The 26,119-nt window shown below is 39.1% G+C and overlaps 1 protein-coding gene across 1 annotated transcript in view; it reads right to left on the bottom strand.

Moving 5' to 3' along the window:
- Positions 1-25,552, bottom strand: part of RAB3C (RAB3C, member RAS oncogene family) — a 129,434-nt gene extending 103,882 nt beyond the window's left edge. The window contains exons 1-2 of the mRNA XM_054397851.1: positions 25,529-25,552; positions 20,049-20,276 (exon numbers count right to left, since the gene is read on the bottom strand). Coding sequence (XP_054253826.1) covers positions 20,049-20,276; positions 25,529-25,552 — 252 coding nt within the window. The remainder of the gene's footprint in view (positions 1-20,048; positions 20,277-25,528) is intronic.
- Positions 25,553-26,119: the final 567 nt, after the last annotated feature.

The following is a 26,119-nucleotide window of genomic DNA, read 5'->3' as shown; positions in this document are numbered from 1 at the left end:
ACAAGCTCTCAGGACAATTTGTTTCACTACTTTACTGTTTTTATGGCAAAAACCCTTTTCCTTAGATTAGACCTGATACTGCCTTATAGAAATAAGAAGGCTGCTCTGAAGTCCCTCTGAAACTTTCTCTTCTCCAAGCTGAGCAAGCCCAGGTCCCTCAGTCTCTCCTCACAGGGCAAAAGCTTCAGCTCCTTGGCATCTTGGTGACCCTCTGCTGAACTTGCTCCAGTATGTTGGTACCATTCTTGTCAAAGGGAGGAAATTGGGGAGAACTCAATACAGTATCATGGATGCAGTGTAATGAGGAGAAGTATGCTCCAGCTTACAGAATCCCTACTGTTACAGAGTTCTTTTGCAAATTTGCCAGAAGCACCAAGGGTGAATTTCTGTTTATGTGTATTATTTGAGAACACACAAGATGTAAGCATATACACAGGAATTGTATACATTAATTTGAGTTAACCAGTTACAATTATTTTCAGATGTTAAAAGACACAGTAACTTCAAGATGACTGAGTAACCCAGATTCTCTTGAACCCCTAAAGACTTCCATGGCATCTTTAAAAGACAAACCCAGACTGGATGAGGTTCATTCATCAGTGTACTCAAAAACATTATCCCTTGAGTTTGCTCTCTTCACTCTGTGCACTCTGTATGAGAGTGACACAAACACCCTCTGATCTAGTTTTAGATTGGTTTGACTTTTATTCTTACCTCCACTTTTTTTTTTTTTTTTTTTTAAATCTACTCCAGGCCATCAACATTAATCCTCAGCATTATGCAATTAGCAGAAATGATGTGGTGGAGGTACCATATGCCCAGAACCATGCCCCAAATACTGGAAAATTTGTCCCAACCCTCCTTTCTGGAAAGGGGGAAGGGCCCAGGTGCTAGCCTGTTTCCTACATGCACCCATCGCACGGCATGCTCATGCTTCTTCTATTTCAGGGCATAGTTCTAGCTTCAGGTTTTCTATAGGCTAAAGCAAGTTGTTGATAAGTGTGCCCATTGGCCAGATCCAGCCTTGAGAAACCTATAAGTATTACCCCACTTGTAAACAAGTTGCTTTCTCCTTTTGTTCTCTCCAGAGCTTTGCAGCTCTCTCCTTTTGTTCAAGCAAAGGACTGCATTGTAACCTTAAACAGGAAGCAGTCGCTGAAAACAATCGGCATTGACAGCTACCTTTGAGCCACGGGGAACCAGCGCTCCGCATGGCTGCACCCCTTCCCCGAAGCCCATTGTCAGGATTGGAGAGACCTGATTCCGCCTACCAGGAACCGTCACCTCGCCCCACTTGCGAGCCGACCCCAAAGCACCCGGCCCCACTTCGCAGGACCACTCCCCTAGGACTGGCCCTGCCAGCCCCAGGCTCCCGCAGCTGCGCCATGGGATCACCTTGCGAAGGGAGGCCGCCAATCGGCGAGGAAAGTCACCGACACCATCCGGAGGGAAGCCCCCCACCGCAGCCCGTCAGCGACTCAGCCACAGCCTCAGCCCCGGGAGCCTTCCCCAGTCCAGAACGGACCAGCCATGGGCAGACAGTAAGCAGACAGCGAGCAGCCAGCTTAACGCAGCAACTTGCTTCGCTACAAAGACACTGTGTATCTTTTCACGTGTGCAACACTCCCTAGCTTTCAGTTCAAAGCACCCGCGCCCAGCCGCGTGATATTCTAGCCTGAATTGCCTTTGATAGCATTGTAAATTTTCCTCTGTATATAGTTAAAGCCACCAAGCGTCTTGTCGAGTCGCTATCCGGTGGACAAGCGGCGGAACTACACCCTTCCTTCCCTCAATTAGAAATTCTGTAACTATTCCAATTGGGTCATACTAAACCAGTTATGGGGTTTGTTTTCACAACCGTGCACTAGAATCTCTCTCTATAAAATAGTGATTAATCGGTTATTAATAATTTTAATAATAAAATTAATTTCCATAATTCATATTTAATAATTCATAAATTAATAACCTCTTCATCACAAATTGTTGCTCTCCATTATTACCTGGGTACACCTCTCATTGATCAAAACAGGTCCATCCCTGTAGTAACTGGCAAAACTAAAGTCTGAATGTTTCACATTTAATATGGAAAGAAAATACGTAACTTTGAACAAGTCACTCTGATTCCAGCAAATGACAGAGAGAAGTATTTTAAAGTCACCTACAACAGTTTAACAGGAGCAAATTTCAATGAACCTGTCTCTAAGAGCAATGTCAATGCACAGACAAGACAAAAATCACTCTTACCTTTCAATATTAGCCCACTCTTGGGGCAGGACCTGTGTTACAGTGCAAACCAACTTGCTGTCCATGGTAATGCATACCTGATCACCAAAATAATCACACCAGAAATTTTGTTGAAGACTGTCATCATTGTGGTCTCAAGGCTGTCAGCACACAGAATCAGAGACTGTAGTGTTTGTCAGTCACACTTAAGACTGACCAGTGAAGACAGAAACAAGTGCTAAACATCCCACAAAACAGAGTGATTTAAATCTATGTAAGAAGTGAGATCTTTCAGTATATTATTAATATGACAAATTTACCTTGTCCTTGTTTTACTAATACAATTTGAACTAGTGAGCAATTCCTTCTTCTCATGACAATTGTGTGGCTTTTTCTTCAATCTAATAATTATGTCTAACATAAAATGGCCCTTCAGAAAGTCTATCTGAAGCTGAAGCTGCTATCTGCATAAATAACACAAATTGCTCCTTCAGACAGAAGCATCAAATTTTAATGTTCACAGGTTTTGGAATTACTCATAGGTAATGAAGAACAAGAATATTGTTTTCAAGCATATTAACTGATGTGTTAATTGGTACTCGCTTAGATCCTGTGCTCATTTATGTCAGGGTAGTTCCAGAAAGAAGCAGCAAAACAGATTTATTTCAGATGTTCATTTAACAAACTACACTAAAAATGCATGTTGCATAAAATAAAAAAGCATTCCCAATTCACCTCACATTTGGACAACTGATGAAAGCATTTGGAAACATCAATTTAAAAAAAGTATAATGGAGCTGTAACTAAAATGCCTTGAAAAAAGAGCAAGGTGGGACAGACTTGGTAGTATTTGGGTTGCACCCCCAAACCAGTTGTAGCTCTGTGTGTATAATGGGTAATTCCTTTGAAAGAGTAAGCAGTGCCACACTGCCACCAATGCCACACTGACTATCAAAAAGTTTGCAACCAATCCATGATGCCACAGGGACTTCAGTATGTGTCTCTTACCTATCCTATAGAAAAGGGATATTTGTTTATATCAGATGATAAAAATATCTCTTTCTGAGCTGTCAGCAACTTTGTGCTAATCTCTGCATATTGATGTTGCAGGCTCAAGAGTGCCATAAACATGTCCTGAGGCACCAGGACCTGAAGCCTTTGCACACTAGGCTTGTTTCAGTTGCTGACTCCTTGAAGAAAATACAAACAAAAATGTACCTGTGCAATTCACAGTTCACACAAACCACCTCTCCTTATCCCAGTGATGCAGAGACTTTACAGTAAGACCAAAGAAAGCTGTACTTAAAAACTGAGGTAATTTTAAAATGAACAGTTACGACCTTTTATCTGTGCTAGGTTCTCTATTTAAAATCTAATTGCTGCAAACACAGAGATCCAATGAAGATCAAAACAATGATAGGAGGAACCTAATGAGCTAATTACTGAAAATGGAGCAGACTAAATCAGTTACTGCCAGTATCCATACAAGAGGAATTATTAGTGCTGTTAGCTCCACTTAATTCCTACCACTGTGGAGCTCAATCTTTAAGATGAAAGAACACAAGGAACCAACAATCATGTTTAGTTTGCAATGAACACACCAAACTAAACTGAATCACTCACTAAGAGGTCCTGAAGGCAACAGGGAAAGAAACAGAGGGAAACAAAGCAGAACGTATGAATGCAGCAGTATTTTCTGAAGTAAAAACACTATTTTCCAGTTTCCTTGCTTCCCTTTTTCTAAATTACTGACAGATGTGAAAATTTGTTGGTTATTTTGTTGTTTGTTTGTTTGTTTTTAGCATGAAAACAGCTCAATTACTTTTGCTATTCTACAGGAAATCTTTGGGAATTTAGCTAGAAATTCTTCTCTCTAATATTTAAATAGTCCCATATGCACACTGTTCAGGCACACCTAACTTTTATAGGATCTATTACTTTACTGTTAGGATTGTCATCTAACATGTTCTCTACAGCCAAGGCCTGGGGAAAAACAGTGCTTTAAGTAAAAGTTATCAAACTCCTCTAACAACCTAAGTACTCCCAGCTCCTGAATTCTCTATTTCGAAATACTAGAGAATAACACTACAAAGTTATTAAGTCATATCTCCTTAAAAAGTGGGTAACGTGTGCTGTAGCCTTTAATAAGATCATTAACGATCACACAGGAAGATCATATGCTGATTACTTCACAGATGTTCTGAGAAATCAATGGCAATGTGTTGAAACAGTATCATAGAGCAAGAGGAAAGCTGAGGAATGACAACTTTGCTTTGTAATCCTGGGCAAACTGTGACAATCTTCTGTGCTTCAGTTCCTTTTCCAAAATTGTGACAAAGGAGCCCCTATTTACCTTCATGCCAAAAGCTGGTTCCCAGCAACTAGAAAGATATTCCAAAAGGTTCATTAATATTTGTTCTAAGAGTGGAAAAGTCATGCTGATTCCATGTTTCATATCTGCTTTTTGCCGAAAATACCCTCTCCTTACCCACTGTAACATGAGGCATTCACAGAAAGGAACACTAATGAGAGGAGACACTTTAATATTTGAAAATATTTCAAGACAGGAAAGACTACTATAGCATATTTCTGCTCCTCAACATCATTTATTTTCTCTTATTTTACCCTACCTAGTTGCTATTCTGACTTTCTCTATCTCTTTTTCTGGGGAAAAAAGAAATAGTCCCACCCTAGGCCTTCTCTATGTGAGCAGGTGATGTAGAAGACTAACATGTCCTGAAGATGTGACAGTTTGCTGTGAAAAGCAGATTTCTTGAGTCTGTAAAAGAACCCCTCAGCTAATATAATTTTTCTTCCTTCCTTCCACAAAAACTTAGTGTAGAACCCAAAGAGCATTAGGCATTATTCTTCTTCACAGAGTAGAAAGCAGATGCTTTCTTTCTCCATATTAATTGTTATGACTTGTCTCTGTGCAGACCCAATACCACACAGATCATACTAAGTGGTCAATGTAACCAAGCACAGGTAGCCCTGTATATAATTAATGAGAGCCTGAAAGTGGTTGGACTCTAATAACATTTTCAGGTCCTTTGTCGTAATTAACTACATGTGTTACAGACATGTGGGTACACAATATGATTTAAGAACAGGCAGCTGCTACCAGGAGTTAGTCATTACTAGGTACAAATATGTTTAGCCATGACTCAAATGAGATAAGTAAAATTTGAAGCTGAATGACTGCAAATACAGACCTCTGAGGAATAGTTAATACGGACATGGTCTTTCAGTATTTACTTGCCTGAGTAGCTTCTTTATTTGCAGTAGCCTAAATCATGTGACTCAGAATCACTCACGAGGAGGCTGCACAACTGAAATCTATGACTGACAGTTATGTATTTCTCTTGCAAGTGATTTCAGCTCTGGAAGATGTAAGGGGCAATTAAATTATGGCACCGATAATTAACAGTAAGAAGAATAGCATCAGGCATTACACAGTGTTATCTGTCAAATATAAACAAATAAGAAAACAGATTGGTTAGCAGAGTTCATCACTGAGAGAATTAATTATGGATCTTTTTCCTAAGCTATGGTTATGAGGTACAGGTTCCTGCACTCTCCACAGACAACAGAACAAAACAAATTCTTGCCAGAGCATTTTAAAGTTCTTTATTGATCTCAATTTTATTGTCCCAGGAATCTTTTGGCTGCCTGTCCCATGTCCCATTGGATAAGTCTCTGTGACCCTATTCCAAGCGTGAAAACATCCCCACTTGTAGAAGATTTTGGGGAAAGAAGACAACTCTTAGAAGCAGTTTTTAAAATAACCATTTATGAATTTGTGTTTGAGACACACAAAGGGAGCTGGCAAATTTGCTTTGGACAGTGACAGCACTAAGCCGATAGATATATTGGATGAACATGTGTCCATTATTGCTAATAAAGACAGCCTCTAACATGTCTCCAAAACATGTTCCAAATATAGAAAATTCCTTATGTGAACCTAACCACTCTTCCCTGAAATCTTCTCCCACTCTTATGAAGGAAGTTTACATATTTACTTATTCTTTTATACACCAAGAGAAGAAGAGTCATACAATTCTATTTCACTTCCTAGCTGGCAACAAAAATGGAAAATACCAAAGAATTAAGTTCCCAGGGCTGTGCTGTTGTCAGAGTGAACTCCATAGTTTATACAAAAGAAGAAGAAGAAGGAAGAAGAAACTGAGACTCAAGAGAGAATGATTTTTCCAAATCAGGTAGGAGACAGTTATGTTTCTGTGTTTTTAGAGGGGAAAATAGGGCCTTCTAATTCAAGGTTACTCAACTTCTTTTTCAGAGATGCCTTATAAAAGTTTTTATTTCTAGGCAAATACATGTTGGAGTAATAATGTAAATTACTGATTCCCCCTCATTTTATTTCCTTGATACATGTGTATCAATGTTCTGGGGTGTTTTTTAACCTGCAGTCATTTCATAGATCATGTCTAGCTGTCCTACAAGCCACCAGGGCCCCAGATATAAACAGCTAAAAATTACTGTGGTGGGGAATTCAGAAGGAAATAGACTGTGATACTGATGATTAAAAAGAAGGAAAAAAAAATATAATTTAGCGAAAGAAAGATAGTAGGTGGGTAGAAACTGCAAGATAATTATACCAAGTTTAGCTTCTTAGCAATTCTTCAAAAAAGAGAATCAAAGCAAAAGTATTACCACAAGACTTCCTGATATTCACCCAGTTCTTGACCCTGCATCCTTCACCATGATGAAACAAGAAGATTTCTGTCCTGCCATGCCTCACCTCCAACCTTTTCTGTAATTACTCCTGTACACAACAGCTCTCAGAAAGCCTTGTTGTAAGAGACAGGGAGGTAAAATCTCTGTTTTCCCAGGTTCTGGCTTTTTCTGAGTATTCAGGATCATTTGCATATGACAGAGGCCTGAGTATTAAACTGGCTGACTGAATTTTCTTGCACTTTTCTAGCTAGCTAATATAGTTTCATAAAATGCAGGTAAGCTTTTCCTGTTAGAAGGCAAATAAACATTCATGTATGACAAGTCTTGCCAGTTCAGGTTCAAATGTATCCAGTGAGTATCCTCTGTAACAGTGTTGATGATTTAATGCTTTAAGAAAACTAACACTATGGTGGATACACACTATGGTTCTTTTTAACAGAGATGAGCTGAGAAGAATCTCATGAGGTACAATAACACAGAGTGCAAGGTCCTGCACCTAGGTCAGGGCAATTCTTGATATCAGTACAGGCTAGGGGATAATGAAATCAAACGTAGCCCTGCAGAAAAGGACTTGGGGGTACTGATGGACAAGAAGCAGGACGTGAGCCAACAACATGCACTTGCAGCCCAGGAGGCAAATCACATCCATAATCCACTGCAATAAACAGGATTACTGTTTAATTACTCAGTAAACTCAATTACAAAAAAAAAAAAAAAAAAAAAAAAAAAAAAAAAAAAAGAATTTTGCCCAGCTCTGGGACACAAAAAAAACCTCAGAGACATGGACCTGCTACAGTGGATCCAGAGAAGAGCCACAAAGATGATCAGAGACCTGGAGCACCTCTCCTATGAAGACAGGATGAAAGAATTGGGGCTGTTCAGCCTGGAGAGGAGAAGGCTCTGAGGAGGCATTTCAATATATGATGGGGATCTACAAGAAGACTGGGGAGGGACTGCAATCTTTTAAATGCCTTGATAGTTTTTATATTCTCTGCCACACGGAAACAGACATGTTAACACTCAGATGCTCTTTAGTGCCTTTGTCAGACTCATCACATCCAATGACCAAACTGATTTCCTATTGATCACCCTTGAACAATTTTTCTGCTAGGATTCTTCCTACCTGCCACCAGCCCTTTCTTACGTGATATATCCGGCTAAGAACACTGTTTTAATGCCCCTCATTTACACAACCTGTCTGCAGCAGAGTGCTGTGAAAAAAAATCATTCTTAGGACCTTCATGGATGGATTTTCCAAAAGCAATTTAGCCTAAATAAGAAGAGGAAGAAGGAGAGTGGCTCACGAACATGAAGCAGGGCAGATACTTCAGTCCTTGAGGTACTGGAACTAAGACCACTGCCATAGTCAAAATATCATACTAGCATTAATTTCCACTGTATGTTTGGAGGGGGAGCAATGGGAAGCATTAAGAACAGTGCATTTAGAAATGTGTCATTTGTCAGCCCAAGTCTATACATGAATTCTAACACAATTCAGAAATGTCTCAGTCTATTATGCAGATCATCACTGCATAGCCTGTTTATTTGTTACAGGGTTCTTCTCACAGCACACTGATGTCACGTAAATATCAGGACTGCCTCCATGTTTTTCCCATCCAAACTATTTCTGAGAGGAAGACTGTGTTTTGGACATAATTAAGTATACCTATTGAGGAAAAAAAAATAATATCAACCTTCATCAATACTCTTGTTTTTTAGAGTAAAAAAGCTATCCTTCTAGTTTCCTTCTATTTTCTTTTTATTTCTCTACTCATTACAATAGAATTTTTCTGCACCTGTTTTCTGTCTGAGTTCCTTTCTCCACATGAAGTATCTCCTGTGCAGTAGATAATGGAATGGTCATATTTCCTATGGAAATACTTCATGAGCATATGCAAGAATCATATTAATAATTTTTAATAGAATAGTTGGTAAGGATCCTTCCTCTTTCCTGTATATTCAGGTTGCACCTTTCTTTAGTGGCCATGAACTGAGCAACTTTTAGTTTATAAAATAATTTATTATTGCTGTTCTCAAAGTGATCATTTTGATACTGTTATATTAAATTTCTACTGTTTGACACTTGAAAGTCACTTCTTGTTATTTTTTGGTATGGTTTGGTTTGGTTTCCCCCCTGTGTGCTACACTGATCCTTTATAGCCTAGTAACACTTCACATCTTCCCATTAGCATATACCTACTAAATTTACTAACTACTTGATTCCTAAAAACTTTCCATAATGCATTCCATGTTTTATGTCATCCCCTTTCAAGGCAGATTGACAGTAGTCCCTTACCTGCCCTCCTTTTCATTATTAAACTCTATCTTCTCCAGGAAATGTCCTTGATTCCTTTAATTTATAGAATTAAATTGTCATTCATATGCAGCCAACCAGGATGCTTCCACACTTCACTCTTGTGTTTTAGTCACACTTAGCATAGGAGAAACCATCTCATGTGTTATTATATACACTAAAGTCTAGAAACCCTAATTATGGAAGTAACTTATCCAAAGAAATTATAGTTGAAGTAAATTAGGCTTATTGATGTTCAGAAGTCTAATATGATGGCCAAAAGTTGAATGTCTTTTGCAGAGGAGGTCAGAAATAAGCAGTCCCAGAAGATTTCAGGGCACAGCAGAAAATATGAGTCTTAATCGTAGGTGGAAACAGAATTATAAAATATTAGACTTCCAGGGGTTTTTTTTGTTTGTTTGGTTGGTTGGTTTTTTTTAGCTGAGATTATTCTAGAATGATTCATTAGGCTAAACAAATACAGGCCTTGCTGGTCAGTGTGACAGATTAAACCATCTAGAAAGAAAAACTAGAAACTCCTATAGGAGGTTATCTCATATTTCTTTCTGCAGGGCTGGCTTTATTTCCAAATAAGGCAAAGTCAACAGTATACTCTCTATGTGGGCCAAAAATGTCTACCAAAGTATAATTCTAACTGTCAGAACAGAAAAATTGATTTTCCAAGGAAGACCTAAATTATTTTTTCTTTTTATAAATATACCTAAATAATAACCTGATGGTCAGAAAATCAAGAACTCTCTGTACCATTCTAATTTTAGAGTAAACAAGTTGGCTAAATTAAACCATTGAAAACTTTCACCTGAGTTGCTGACTGAATTCATTGAGGAAGAATTCCCTTTATTTCTCAAACTACAGTTACCAGATAAATAAAGCTGTAACAAATAAAAACTCTGGAAATAATTTGTTTGTGAGCAATGAGAAATAAAAAAAAAAAAAAAAAATCATGCTTAAACCAGAAAATACCTAGATGATTACAGAAGAACAATATATTTATTCAGGAAAGACTGAAGACTGAAGAAGATTAGCCTTCGGCTACCCTTAAAGGAAAAGTAGAAAAAAACAGCTTTTCTATTAGGAAAAATATGCAACCAATACTTTAATAGATTTTTCTTAGCTGACCAAGAGAAAACAATGTAAATCTTCCAGGGATGCTGTTTTGCTTGATGTCATCATTTCACACACAAAAGTGGGGTGCATTGCCCATAATGTGTTAGCTATTACCAACACTTATCCTGACGTGACACAGAGCCCTTATGGCTCTGCCTTCTTACAAAATGCACTTATGCTCACTTTCAGAATATAATGCAAATTGGGTAGTGTTAAATAAAAATGAGGTGCTTTTGTGTGACCTCTAACCTTCCTGAGTCACTGGAGCCTCCATCAACCTAGTATAATTTCAGAATGAGTTCAAGCTGTTCTAACACAGTACAGGGAAACAGCTTCCACTGAGCAGCATAAGGCAAAAATGAGCTTTAAATACTGTTTCTACACTCCCCTTTTCATGGAATTTACATTATGGCTCCCATCCAAGGATCTGGTACTCTGATTTCAAAGCAACAACTGCACAGCAAGAGTGCAATGTTTTGCTCTAATCTATGACACGAATCTTATTAAAATGCAGAGAAGAGCCTATATGTTGGAGGATTTTTCCCTTTTTGGATTCACTGCAGCTGCAGAGATGTCTCAAATGTGCCACTAAAATGTTTCACAGGACATGACATAACAGTTCATTTCACTTTAAGGAATTCTGTCAATAATTTCATTTTAAAAACAAACATTCTTAATTCTTAAAATGACAGCTTATTAACTTGCATCTCACACTTTATACTGTCAGATTTCTCTGGATTTTATTGAGCTGAAACAATTAAAATAGCTTAGTTGTTTTCCAACATTAGCCCAAGGTTATTGTGCTTGCTTCAGACCCCCATCACAAAAAAGTTATTCCATTCCCTTTTTTATTTCTGTCCTGACTCCCCACTTTAAGCAAAATCAAAGATCTTGGTATTCAGGCACACACGTGTGAAAGACTTTCCTATCTTTGCTTTCCTTTTCATATCACCAAAGAGCCTATGGTAGCATCTATATGATACTTGCATACACAAAGCATGGGTCCATGACAGTTTCACTGGTATACACTTCCCTATATGGGAACAGCCGATGACTTACAAATCATGATGTGGAAAGCAAAGGCAACTGAAACAAATGTTACATCAGACTGCCTGTTCATAGGTTAGGGGGAGTTGCAATTACTTTGGGTCTTGCAGGATGACGATTTGTTGGCCTAAACAATAACATAATGTATTTTCCCTGGAGTTTATTGAAGAAATCTGCCTAAGACACACTCTACAGAAAAATGCCCTAGAAAGTTTCTTAAGCTATCTTAGTTTCTCTTAAAGAATTTCTATGGATATTTCCACTTCCACAGCAAGATAAACCTTTTTAAAGGCATTTTAAATTTTGCCAAATTCTACCTTATTTTTCCTATTAAACCTTGCCTTTGAATACCTACATTAGCTATTTCTCCTCCCCATCTGCTCATTCCCACTTGACTGGCTAAAAGTGAATTATTTGATCATTTTTTTCTTGGCTGTTTACCTACAACAATGGAAACCTGAGATTAATTGGACCCAAGGCCAAAACTTTGATATAAACAGAACAGGTACAAGAAACAGAATACATAATAAACAGGGTAAGGTAAAGAGAGCACTAAGAATTCCTGAATTAAGGAAAACATACAACTTCGGGAAGTAACTAAGATCCCCAAGCTATAGAAAGATTAAAAACTTTCAGCAGTTCTCTGATTTGAACTCTGTAGCACAGTCAGTATTGGGTTTTCCCTTGGCTGTGCAAATCTTTAATTTTGTTAAAAACTCCAGATGCTACAAAAATGGGGGGAGGATAATAATTTGGGGGAGGGGGGGGAGGAATAATTATGAAAAATAATGATTAAAGAATGCCAGTATTTCCGAGAAACAAATTTTACCAAATATGACTTGCACGTAAGTGGAAGAGCTCTCAATGAAGATCTAAGAGGTGCTGCATGAAATAATATAGCAATATGAAAACAGGATCCTACTCCAAAACTTTCAGGTAAATATTTTTCATGGGTCTTCAACAATATGCATTGTTTTGAAATAAACAAGTTGAGGAAAAAAGAGGGGGAATATTTGAGGCCAGTAATATTCAGCCATAATTTGGATACCATTCACGTACTGGAGGAAAGCTTAGACTAAAACAAAAGGTGCTAGAATTTCACCTTGTTTCAGCTAACAGGGTAAGAACAAGTAGAGAAGGAATTTGTGTTCTGGCCATCACAACTACATTTTTTATTAACCACCTTTTCCCAGGAGTGGTACTTTTGGAGCAACCTGACAGAACATTTGTGAACACATTGCATTGCTTATCACCACAGACAGATTCACCTAACCCACAGCTGGCTGGAACTGCTGTTCTTTCATGCCATGCCTTTAAAAGCAAATTAAGTTGCACCAGAAAGCATTTCAAATGCATGGAATTTGTCTATAGCATGAAACTGGCAGCATGCTTTCTGGCATGGTTTTAACCCAGGCCTGGTAGCACTCTGCCAAACAGTTCCTGGGCAAGCCTAGCACAGAATATAGACCTTTCCCACTACAAAACCTGAATGCGTCCATCCTCTTTCAGAGTTTAAATTTATAGACAAAAGCTATTCTGTGCCACCTGAGCTCAGTGCCAAAGGACTGTCCTGGTATGTTTAAGTTACTAGTAGTGATGAATTCAGAGAAATCTCAGATTCCTGCAGTTTTCAGCCTTCTACACTGCTGTCTTAAAATCAGTACTAGATCTACTCTAAAAAGTCTGTGTATTCAAAGCAGCAGATATACATTGCAACCAGCACCTGCAAAAGGAATCATGAAATAAACACTGATGTGGCTATCATATAGGCTAAAAACACTCAGATGAGTCATATGTGACAAAATCAGGCCCTGAAATTTCTATGATGAAACATTTGGTATATTTGCTATCCTTTGTCTCCACGTGCTACTGTTAGCTCCCCTTTTATTACTTTAGGTTTCACTGCCTTTCATCTGAAACAATGTATTTAGTGATTCTTGCTCTTACGCTACAGCCTTAGTCACTGTTAGAGGATATTTCTGTAATATTGCACTGTTTCCACAGTGGCAAGTTGCTGTAGGATACCCATTAAGGACTGCAATGCCAAGGCAATTTTTGTCCATACCAGTACTTTCACAGACCCCTGTAACACACAGACACACAAAACACAACCCCAAAACTGCTGCTCAGTTTAACTGAACTTCTTCTACTACTGAAGCAATGTTAAAAAGAATGTAGAGCAAAAAATACAGGTGTATAACTTTTTTTCTTTCTTTTTTAAGAGCTACTGTAAGTTTCAATTATTGAATTATGATACTGGATTTTCTCATTCAGTTTATAAAACCTAGTCCTCACTTAGACCCTGTGATGGTTTTAGGGCTATGCCTTTAAAATTTCTCACAGATCTTGAGCAAAAAGTAATAAGAATGTAAATAGACCACTATTGGATGTAAAAAAGAAAAATAATGATTATTCTAAATGATTCCATCAGAGGGACAGTACCCTTTAAGATTCAGTTCTCAAAACAAAGTTCAGTCTGGTGTGTGTTTCTGCTGGGCAGCATAGCAGGGTGCTTCTGCATTTCTCTTCTTGCTTTCTTCACTGAAGAAGATAACGTACTGACGTTGAACGCTAAGTCTAACGTAAGTCTCTGCTTCTTCTCTCTCTTTCCTTTGGCCGGGGGGTCTGGGGAAGGCAAGGAAGGGGCAGGCAGAGAGACAGCTTTCCTGGCTTTGGCCAGAAGGGTTTTTGTGCTGGTTTTGTTAATTGTACATTTCTGTAAATATTGTAAATACTGTATATTTTGTATATATTCATTGCATTCCATTGTAAACTGTAGCTTTTGCTTGTAAATACAGCTTCATTGGCTTCCAAACTGAGCTAGTCTGGTGTGGTTAATGTGGGAGGGAAATTTCAACCCACCACAGACCCTAAGCCCTAATAAAGTACAGACAACAGTTGGTGTAAAGACAACATTTTGCTTATTCAATGACATTATCACACATAGTTCTAAGAGGGATATTCTGACACAAGCAGCTCTTACTGTCTTCTCTAGGAGGACATCTTTTATTTGTGTGTGATCGTTGTACCTACCCCATTAGCCCCATGGCTAATCCCACAGAAAAACTGTCTGAAGGCAGTGCAGCATTCGTATTTGATATTTGCACTAAAGTGCTGCAATCAGATAGAAATGATGCAAATATTGGTGCTGGAATGCAATTAGAATATTTCGGTTTAATAAACAGATCTAAAAAGGAAAAAATAATGCTTTATTCCTCAAACAAAATCTGTACTTTCATCAGTTATAAATCACTGAGAGCTCTGATAAAGCATAAGCTAAAGATGAAGTATGAATACACTGACAGGTAAATAAACATGTTGGCCTGTCTTTGTAGCTCTTTGTTTTCTAGGAATCAATATCTGCAATTTTTTTCTCCCTCTCTACTATAATGATTTATTTTGGCTTTTACAAAAGTGATGCAAACACTTATGGCACCACAGCTACCAGGTATACTGAATGCAGTATACATTCATCTGTACAGTGAACGCAGTGATAGATTCATAAGGTAAAACTTAAATTTTATTTTCTGATTTGCACCTCTGATCTTTTAATAACTTTTAGTGTGTAATTTTGTCAGAACTAGTATTGGCAAGTCTCTACTTTTTTTTTCTTTTTTCTTTTATTTTTTCAATTCAGCAGAATTTGAATCCAGCAGTTTGAAAATGAATCTTACAGCTTTGCAATCCAATCCCTTTTGATAGTCCTAGCTCAAACCAAATGGAGAAAAAAATGCACTAATGTTTTACATCTGACACTGTAAAATATCTTAAAGCCCTCTGATGGGCTTTTATTCTCTACACATGTGCTGCATACAGACACAACACATTTACAACATTTCTCACATTTTTTATTGAGAAATCAATACCTTTATAGGCAAAATGCCTTTCTTTTCTTTTTTTTTTTTTTTTTTTTTTTTTTGGTTAATGGATTTCTCTGCTTCAAAAGGTAAAAATCCTGTTATTATGCTGTTTTCATAACATTCATACCAGGGCTGTCACATTTATAATTTGCTGTGCAACAAAATTTCAGGGACAGCTGGTGGTCTTAGGACAAGGTAATGTGCTATAACAAATGAATATAGCACTTGAACTCTGAACCTCACTCAATTCCAGTAAGAAACACTGTGGAAAGGTGGTTGGCTCAGAAAGGAAAAAAATCAAATGTTAGTGTTGCCAGCAGGCTCTTTCTGGCCATATGAAAAAGATACAAAAGTAAGTACTAGAGAATGCCTCATCCTTCCTGTCTTAAACAGTAAGAGAAGACAATTCAATTCGGGTCCTTTGAACGCAGGAATAAGACATTGCCTCAAAGCAAGAAGAAACCTCAGACAAACAGAAGACCTGCCGTGCATCCCTATTGCTGTAAGACAGCACCTACTTGAATATGTTAACCCTTGCTGGTTCACCTGTGAAAAAGCACACAGTGAATTTTACTAACAAATAGTGACTCTGCTTCCTTAGTGCCCACATGCTGACTTTCAAACAAACCTGTACCCTTCACTGGTAAGCATATGAGAACCTTTTTCTGAGGAAATTAGTGTTCCCAACATATTGAACACAAAGTATGCCGGAAGTTTAAATGCTTACCCAAGCAGAATAGGTACAAAATTGTAAGAGGACACATGTTGGATTAGTTGAATCTCTAGCTAGGGAATTTTTGTGACTTAACAGCATTACAATTTACACATTTCTGCATCTTATTACCAGGAAGGGACAGCAGAGCAGTTGCATTCCAAGTATATCTTAACTGCAGTAGGTGGCATAGGAATTCAGTTCTCACCTCGTCATTCAGCATACATTTTAAAGTTGCAGTTTCTGTTTCTTCTGGCTCTTCAAACCTGTGAGATTTTTTTGGGTTTTTTTCAGTTTTTCATTACATATGCTGAACATAATTTATCACATGATGTCAACAACAATTTTGTCAGTGATTTTGAATGAAGTCTTATAACCTTATGCATGCTTCTACTCAGAATTAACATCAGATTACCCTCTCCATGATTCATTCAATTTTATATATTTAACCTAATATAATGAGTCTTTCATAAATGAAGTTTGAAATAGAAATGGATATTGCAGAACTACTAGTCATTTTGGAAAAGTATTTGCATAATCAAAGAAAAGTAATAAAGTATAATATATAATATTGACAGATGTTACACATGCAGACACTGTATATCCAGAACAGTATGACTGTTGATGTAGCTTGCAAGATAGGGTAATAGTGCTCTATTTCAGATTTTGTGCACTAGAACATCTTTCTGAGATACTTAGCTGACTTTATTTAGGTCCCAGAGGCGCAACTGTCAACTAGCAAGCTAAACTGCAGAATACTTCATCTAAAAAGTGGAAACAGCGATAGCAAACTGCTGCAGTAACAAGGCCTTTTAAGAACTGTCATTCAAACTTTAATAAAGAAAAAAACCAAAACAACACTACCAAACAACAAACTAAGATGCACTGGTGACAAGTGTAAAAAACTTCACAGTATGGAAAGTTCATTCTGCAGTCTCTAACTCTATGTCTTGGTAGGTCACTTTAGGAAGGTCTCTTCCATGCTCTTAGCCTCTATCCCCCTTTTTCCTAAGGGACATTGAGCCCTTGTGTTTGTTTCACACATTGCAATTGTATGTTTTTTCATCTAGAACTATCATGAATCCATTTGGACTCTGCATATTACTGCCATGCAATGAAAAATAAAATGTTCACTTTGCTAGAAACGGAATTTTATTCCAGATGGAAAGAATACAGTTGCTATGTCCTCCTATGCCATGGATAGCCCAGAACACATTTAGATTAGTGGACTGCTTTGAGCTAAGCACATATTTGTAGTCTGCCATGAAGAGCCATGATGAGAAATATATTGATGTCAAACTAATCACATTAATACATTGTAAACTAACTAATGTATTGTACATTAATACATTGTAAACTAACATTGTTGCTTTTGCTAGGAGAGATATGAAAAATAAAATCTATTGCAGAGGATCCTTGGTGATTAAAAGAACTGTGACAAAACTATAATTTGAACACAGTATTATTGCTCCATTATAAAAAAATTATAAGGTTATGTCAGTGTGAGCTACCATGTGATCTTCAACATTAAAGTACAACAACAGAACCAGCAAATTACTGAAAGCATGCCCATGACCATATCCATGCACATACTAGTCACCTAGAATGGAGGCACTGCTACACACATGATAATAGCAAGAATCAAAGCTTAAAAAGGTGGAGAAGTTGAGAGACAAAGAGTCTATGTTCCAGTTCCTACAGGGCACAGAACAACAAGTGCTTTGGAATATTAAGGGCTGAAGTGTACCTAAAAATATATTAATGAGACACAACCTAGGAAACCCTGGGAAATTCACCTTTGTGTCATATTAAAAAGATATTCAATTTATCTACAGTTCAAAACATATTAGACGAACTAGTGATATTTGGTTCAAGGTTTCCTGAGATTCAATGTTTGTCAACCATTAAATATTTTTTTTATTACTTGTATTCAAAAAATCACTATGGTTGGAAAAGACTTTTAAGAACAAGTCCAACCATTGTCTAGCTCTACCAGGGCCAACACTACACCATATCCTTGAGCACCATATCTAGATGGATTTTCAATACATCCAGGGACGGTGATTCAACCACCTCCCTGGGCTGCCTGTTCCAGTCTTTGATAACCCTTTTATATGGAACTTTTTCCTAATGTCTAACCTAAACTTCCCCTGGCATAACTTGATGTCATTTCCTCTCATCCTATCAAGTTGTGACTTGTAAGAAGAGATCAACATCCACCTTTCTTCAACTTCTTTTCAGGTAGTTGTAGAAAGTGAGAAGGTCTCCCCTCAGCTTCCTTTTCTTCAGGCTAAGCAATCCCAGCTCTCTCAGCTGTTCCTCATAAGACTTATTCTCAAGACCTTTCTTTATTGCCCTTCTATGGACACTGTCCAGCACCTTGATGCCTCTCTTATACTGTAGCACCCAAATCTGAACAAAGCACTCAATGTATGTCCTCACCAGTGCTGATTACAAGGGGACTATCACCTCTCTCACCCTGCTGGCCACACTATTCCTGACACAGGCCAGGATGCTGCTGACCCTATTAGCCACCCAGGCACACTGCTGGCTCATGTTCAGCCAGCCTTTCATCAACACCCCCAGGTTCCTTTCTGCTTATCAGTTTTTCCAGATACTCAGGCTCAAGCCTGTAACATTGCATGGAGTTGTTGTGGCCCATGTGCAGGACCTGGCACTCAGCCTTGTTGAAGACCATATGGCTGGTCTCAGCCCATTGATCCAGCCTGTCCGGGTCCTTCTGTTGAGCCTTCCTACCCTCCAGCAGATCAACACTCCCACTTAATTTGGTGTCATCTGCAAACTCAAGCTTCTCATCCAGATCATTGATAAAGACATGAAACAGGAGCAGCCCCAGCACTGATCCAGCTGGATTTAACTCTATTCACCACCACTCTCTGGGCCCAGCTGTCCAGCCAGTGTTTGATCTAGCAGAGTGTATGTCTGTCCAAGTCTAAGGCAGACAGTATTTTTATGAGGATGCTGTGGGGAGCAGTATCAAAGAGTTTACTGAAGCCAAAGTAGGCAACACCCACAGCCTTTCCCTCATCCACCAACTGGGTCATCTTGTAATAGAAAGAGATAATATTCAATAAGCAGGACCTGCCCTTCATGAACCTGTGCTGACTGGGCCTGATTGCTTGATTGTCCTGTAAATAGTGTGTTAGGGCACCTAAGACTGTTCTGTGACCTTCCCTGGCACCACAATTCCTAATCTCCAGTCTGTTGGGTCAAAAAGATAAAATCTTGATTAATAAGGCTGTTACAAATATCTCACAAAGGAAACATTGCTCAAAATCTTCAAAGACCCAACATAGATGGCAAAGACCTGAATCTTTAACTCCAGGTCCCACACTGTTAGATGTTCTGCTATCCTCCCTCTTCTTTAAGTAGTATTATTATCATCCAAGAATTAGGACATGTGAGTATCTGTACCTCCTGCAGAAGTATATTTCCACTATCCTTTCTTTCTAAGTAAAATTTGCAGAAAGGAACACCTATTCCTTGGCATAACATTTTTCTATATTTGGCATATTCTTACCACTTCTAAGCTTTAGGTGAGGGATGAGAGCAACAGAGCTGTTACGCTCTGAATTTCCATGGTTCCTTCCTCAGCAGAAGAAGGAAGATATTTCAGGTGATGAAGATGACAACCATAACTAACAGAGCAAAAAATTATGCCTTCTGTTTTGGATCCATTATGATAGCTCCGACATTAAGAAGAAACCAGATCCTAATTGATATTTCAAGGTACCTTTTAATAACACGTATCACTTTCAATAGCCTATATATTGCACAGTTGTTAATACCTCACTGCACAGGTATCAATATGTGTCAAACTCCATTATATCTTAATAGAATTTAATTCAGAATATATGCTCTGCTGTACTTCAATACCTCAAAAATACTGTCTACACTCTATTATTCAAGACAGAAAAATGATGCAGGAAACAATTAAGGGCTTTTTCATTACTGTGCCATATATATATATAAAGGTTATGACATTCAGTGCAAACCTACAATAGCTTAAATGCTACGTATCAAACAGCTACAGCTTCCTTAGCATATGGAGTTACTATTTTTGGCTTACCCAAATCTGTAGCTTAATTCTTTTTTCATTTTTGAAAACTGTTTTTACTTTGAAATCAATCCCAACTGTGCTTACGAATGCAGATGTAAAGGAATCATCAGCGTAACGGAACAAAAATGAGGTTTTCCCAACACTGCTGTTGCCGATAATGAGCAGTTTGAACATGTAATCAAAGTTCTGGTCAGATGTATCTTTCTGGCCATATCTGGAATCTTGAGCAGATGCCATCTGTAATGAGAGAAAGGGAAAAAAAAATAAAAAGGAAAAGTTTATTGTCTCTTGTATCATAAAAAACTGGAAACATTTACATTTTATTGGAGTTTTTGATAACAAATATGCATGAACTCAAAAGGAAGTTCACAGAGGTCTAACTCTTTTGTATGGGTCTTATATCTGTGGTAATAGTTCCAGCTGCAAAAGAGGGCTAATGTTATGATATTCTGTTTCCAAGAAATCAAACCCCTTACCTTTATTTTGACAAAGTTCTCTTCTCAAACGATGTGGCTATATTAAACAAGCACCTCTTTCAGTGAAAAACATTGAGTTTTCTCTTCAGTAAAATTTTGTCTTTATCTAGTAAAATGGATTACTGTCTTTTTCTTCAGAATCCCTATACTTATCAGGATGTTAACACCAAAAGTAGTTTCAGGCCACCTCCTAGAGGACTCAGGACAGATTTGAGGGTTCACTGACAAATCTAGGCTTAGGACAGTGGTAAGACCTACAGTCAGGAGTTTTCATGTGCCTGCTCCTTATCAAAACTGGGAGAATGTATGTCCCCAGCCTGAATGTGGTCCAAAACCAAAAAAGGATGGGTTTGCATGCTTCCCTGCTTACAGCACATCTTTAAACTCCTTACTGTGGATATAGGCAAGTTTAATCCTTAAGCAGAATTTCCTGTATCAGACTCAGGCACTTTTCAAGTCTCAAATTCAAATTTTTCCTTGACCCCACAAGGCAGAGTTAAGAACAAATGTATTAAAATGTGTGTGTTTGCTTGCCACCTTCAGGATAATAACAAAACACTTGGCTACAATATACTTTATTGCCTTGAAGGACCTCATCCTTTGACAAAGTAATTTGAAAAGCTTTCTCACTTAAGCAGATAAGTATGCCATGACCTCCCTAAACTGCACATCACGTCAGTTTGCACTTATATGTGCACTCCACTCTGGATGTCTGATGCAGTATGAAATACCCTTCAAAAATATGATGCAAAAGGCAAGAAAACCCTCTCTTACTTTTGGTGTATTCTCAATGAATACAGCAACACTCACAGATGCAAACCACAGCCAATTCTCACAAATCCTTACCATCTAATTTTGAATTGACCAATTAATAAGACTTAACAGAGTTCAATGGTCAATACACTAGCCATTTATTTGGAATTTATGGATTGTCAGCCATCTGCAGATCACAGTTTGTGAACTAATATATTTGGCAGCATCAGAAGAAGCTTAGCTTGTTCAAGGTATTATGAGGTTAGATTCATTGATGTGTGTAAACATACCATAATCCAGTGTGAGAGGTGTAGTTACAAAGTGCAATTTTTTTTTTAATAAGAGGAATACTGAAAGGTAGTTTGAGGAATATCAGGAAGATACAGAAAGGTGGGAGTCTAAAAGAAGCTTTATCAGCAATAGTATATACATTGTCACAGTGCTGGCAGCTGCCCAGGACAGCAGAATGCAAGGTACAACAAAGAATATTCTGGCAACTCCCTAGCAATAGTTGTGGTGAACTAGTTCATTATCCCTTATTTGTCTTTCATTAATCTAAGTTTACCTTCTCCACAAAATGGGTATCTTTAAGATAACATATTCTCAGTTGCCACTGCAGGTAGTATGGCAAAATCCCCTTCTTCAAATAGTGGCAAAAACAGAAGTCCTGAGTGGATTAGTCTAACAGAGGATGTCAAGAAGCCACCAAAACAGCACAGCTCTGAAAAGGGAAAAATACAAGCTGTGTCATGCAGCAGAAATAAATTAGGATGTACCAGTGTGTACAGCCCTCTGCCATTTGCCTTATTTAGTACAGCACTCAGGGTCATGAGACTAGCAAAGACTGTGCAGCTTCTCAATTGCCAGAGCAGTTGCACCAGGCCAAGAGACAAATGGAAATACTAATGCCACTGTCTCAGGCACCGGTAAGATGCTATTAGTAACAATCCTAGTCAAGCATGTTTATGAACACTGAGTTCAAAATGGAAAGTACAGAAAAAGATTAATAGGGAGATCAAAAGAATAAAGACTTTATCTTATATGAGAAATCTTAAAACAGACAAAACCCCCAAAAAATCCCATACCACAAAACACTGTAAAAAGTGAGCCTGTGTTTCTAGATAGTAATCTGGAGTGAGCATTAGGGAATCAGAACTATTTAGACTGATGCAGCAAACTCATGTCGCACACATTACATGAAGTGAGCAGAAACTAGCTCTGAGTGTCTCTGAGATAGAGTTTGGAAAGCATCTAATCAGACAGGAAGCAAGCGTCCACAGTACACTTCCAAAAAGAGGTAGTGACAGAAAGAAGACTACTGACTTTAAATGCAGCTTGATCAGTAAGAAAAAGGTGTATATAGTTTGCTCTGTGGATCCAGTGGCTTGGAAGGCTCTTCTACTCCACTGCTTCCATTCTGAACTAAGACTGATATTTCTAACAATTTTGCTGAGTGACAGGAGACAAACTGCCATGTTAACCAGTCTAATAGCTTTGATTTTTGTGGCATTTTTTCCATCATAATTTATAATAAATTAAATTTCTGGAAGCAGCTCTCTTGCTTCTTCTTGCCCTTCTTTATGGTGTTTGGATGTGTCTGTTAGAAACTTACTTTGCCTGGGCATAACCACTGCCAGTGATAACTAGATATAAAGAGCTAAGGAGAAAATGTTCTTATTTATTTCCTTGGCAAAGCAGATTATTTACAAACATTTTCCCACTTCCTAGTGTTCCCTCACCTCTATAGCCTCAGTCATCTTTGAAATGATCTGATGCCCTGGCAAGTGAAAAAGAGGGTCTCTAGACACATACCATTTTCTACAAACTACCACCATTGCCACAAACATACACTCTGATAAATACTAAGAACAAGTTGTCTAAATTACATTTCAACTTTTCCAATTTTGCAAAGCAGTCATGAGAGAAATCTGCATACTATAACCAGATAAAGAGTTCACACCAGTGTATGAATCACTGAGAATTTCTCACTGAATCTTCACTTTTGAAAGATACACAGACATTTCAACTAATTCAGATCTATTCTTAAAAAAAAAAAACCAAAACAAAACAAAACAAAAACATTCAGAAACCATAGAGACTTCCACATTTCTCAGAAAAGAGAATCCATTGCTTTTGACTTCTAAACCAGTGGCCATAATCACTACTAAGATTTATCTGCTCTTTGAAAACATGGATAGGAAAATGAAAAGTACTCACAAATTCTGACCCACATTCAATTACATCTGTTAGATGACAAGAGTAAACTTTTACATTAGACAGCTCCTTCTCTGGAAGGAGTGTTTGGGATGCCTTTCTAGAAATTGGTGGCCCTTCCTGTCTGAGTTGTTTTTTTCATGATCAAAACACATACACTTAAATCACTCTTTCTATTGCTCTAAAATTCTAAAAAGCTCTGTAACAGAGTGTACCATAAATTTGTTTTGTGCGAAGAAGTAACTACATTTGTTTCATGTAATAGCAAATCAAGTAGCTAAAAGACATAAATCAAGCAATTAGTTCAGCCAGTCTAAACCACATTCGAATGGAGACCAACAATACAAGCCCGAAGTTGGAAAACAAAAGAAATCTTAGGAAAAAGAATCCAGTTTTACTGGAAACTGAGCATATGCTGGAAATAGTGTAAGTATAAGAAATAAAATTTAAAAAAAAAGAAAACCCACAAACCCCAAAACAAACAGAAACTACAAGCAAGAATCAAACCTCATCTGCTAGACTGCATTTTTGTATCTTGGAAAAATCCAGATGCAATTATAATTTTGCATGAGATACGCTTAAAACAGACACTATATGACCACCTCACTAGTTGTGGAAAAGTGTCTGTTGTGTTTCTGTACTAACAGTGTGATTTCTGATGACTTTTATTCAATTATACTTAACAATAATTCCATTTGTATTGATAATCATATGAAAAAACAAAAAGCTGCTTTCTGATACATGCCAAGCACATATTTTTAAATATATCTGGACTCTCCTTTCTTTAGATTTTATTTCAAAGTATATCACTATGTCGTTTCCACAACAATTTAATGTCAGTGAATTCAACACCTGTCAAAAATGACAAATGCAATAATGGCCCATCTGTAGCTGAAATCCTTAACTAGTGAAATTTGCTTTTAATGAAAATGCTCTCCAAAGCAAATACATATCCAATGACTTCAGTAACTCTACAAGGATGAAACATTTCCAACACATGTATGTCGCATGCAGAGCTAGGTGTTTTAAACAACATTCTAATTATTCCTATTCCTCAATCAGAAAACACAAAGATACTCTTACTGAAGAATGGCCTATTTCTAGAGCACCTCTTTGGTTGAAAGGTTTCAGCATGTGACATCTGAGAAACTGCTTTGCAAATGATTTATGAGATTATCAGTCTTTGTCCAAAGTCAAGCAAATTCAACTCTGTATCAGTGTAATTTAGGATTAGTCTGCACCCCCCAAAGCTTCTGCATTAGGTTATAAATAGGCAATAATTAATAACTGAAGTACAGTTCACCACCATAAACTGATTTGAATCAAGAACCTAGGAACTGCTACAAACTCTGCATAATGTACCTAATATCTGTATAACATCTGTTTCTCCTGTGCTAAGGGACATTATATTTTTTCATATATAAAAACTGATGAAAAGGAGCCACCTCTTTGCTACCCCCAGTTTTATGAATGTGTCATCACGCACTGGCGCAGATGGATGAGGTGGAGATACCAAGCCGACCTCCTGCACATCCAGGTAGGACCTCGTTCCATCTCTTCACCCAACAACTTACCTCCATTCCCTCCTTGGGGAGCAGTGACCAACATTCAAAGGGCAATATCCGCAAAAGACCGTTCAGGTCGACCGAAGGCGACCCGAAACCCACCGCAGTCAAGGCGGCGGGGTGGCAGCCACCGCATGGCCGTGCTGCCAGCCTCCTGCTCCGGCTGACCCCGGCCCGGGAAGCCGCGCTGCGAGAGGTACGGCTTCAGTCGCCCCCCCGCCCGCCGAGACCGCCCGCCGGAGACCCCGTTCACAGGGAGACTGCCCTTTCACACGCACCACGGGCCCCCTTACACAAGGGGCTTCCTCACACCCTTCCTCCTCACACACCCGGCCACTAGCGGCAAAGCCGGGCCCGGCAGCCCCGCCATGCCGCTGCAGGGCGGAGAGGCTCCTGCCCCGTCCCGCGGGCTCTCGGCTCTCGGCCACACTGCGCTGGCCGCCTCCCTCGTCCCTCGCGCAGCTCCGGCCAGGAGACCGACCTGCATGGGGGCTTCGTGCCTCATCGCGGGCGCGGCCCGCCGGTCTCTCCGCTGCCGCTCGCTCGCGCACGCCACTAGTCGCCGCCGCCTGCCCCGGGCTCTGCCGACAAACCCGCGTCGGGATCAGCACCGGAGCTGTCCCCGCTCCTCCCCCGGCACCACCCCTCCCTCCAGCGCACCCCCGGGAATTGTAGTCCTCTCTATCCCTCGCCCTAGCGCTCATGCCAGCCAGAGCGGAGAAGAAGAACTACCACTCCCGGGAAGCTTTGCGTGTTGCGACCCACCGCCGCCAAGGCAGCGCGGGCGGAGGCGGTGCAGCTAGCGCGGAGCTTTGCAAACTCGCCTCTGCGCAGCGGAGGTCGATAGGTCTCCCTAGAGCCAGGGCACACTGGCGGGTGGGCACCGCGCGAATTGCCCTTAGTGAGGCTGAATGCAGGGAGGGAGCTAGCGAACCTTGGCACCAGGGGCCCGAACTGAGTGCCGTCAGTCACGAAGGAGCAGCGCCAGGACGAGAGAGCGAGATCAGTGGCGGGCAAGGAAGGCGGCGGATCTCGTGTGGGCTGCGGGGAGTCTTTCGGCGGAATATGGCAG

Source organism: Indicator indicator, chromosome Z (assembly GCF_027791375.1).
Source record: "Indicator indicator isolate 239-I01 chromosome Z, UM_Iind_1.1, whole genome shotgun sequence".
NCBI classification, from domain to species: domain Eukaryota; kingdom Metazoa; phylum Chordata; class Aves; order Piciformes; family Indicatoridae; genus Indicator; species Indicator indicator.
The sequence above is the reverse complement of the archived record's forward strand: the minus strand, read 5'-3'. Positions and strand labels throughout refer to the sequence as shown.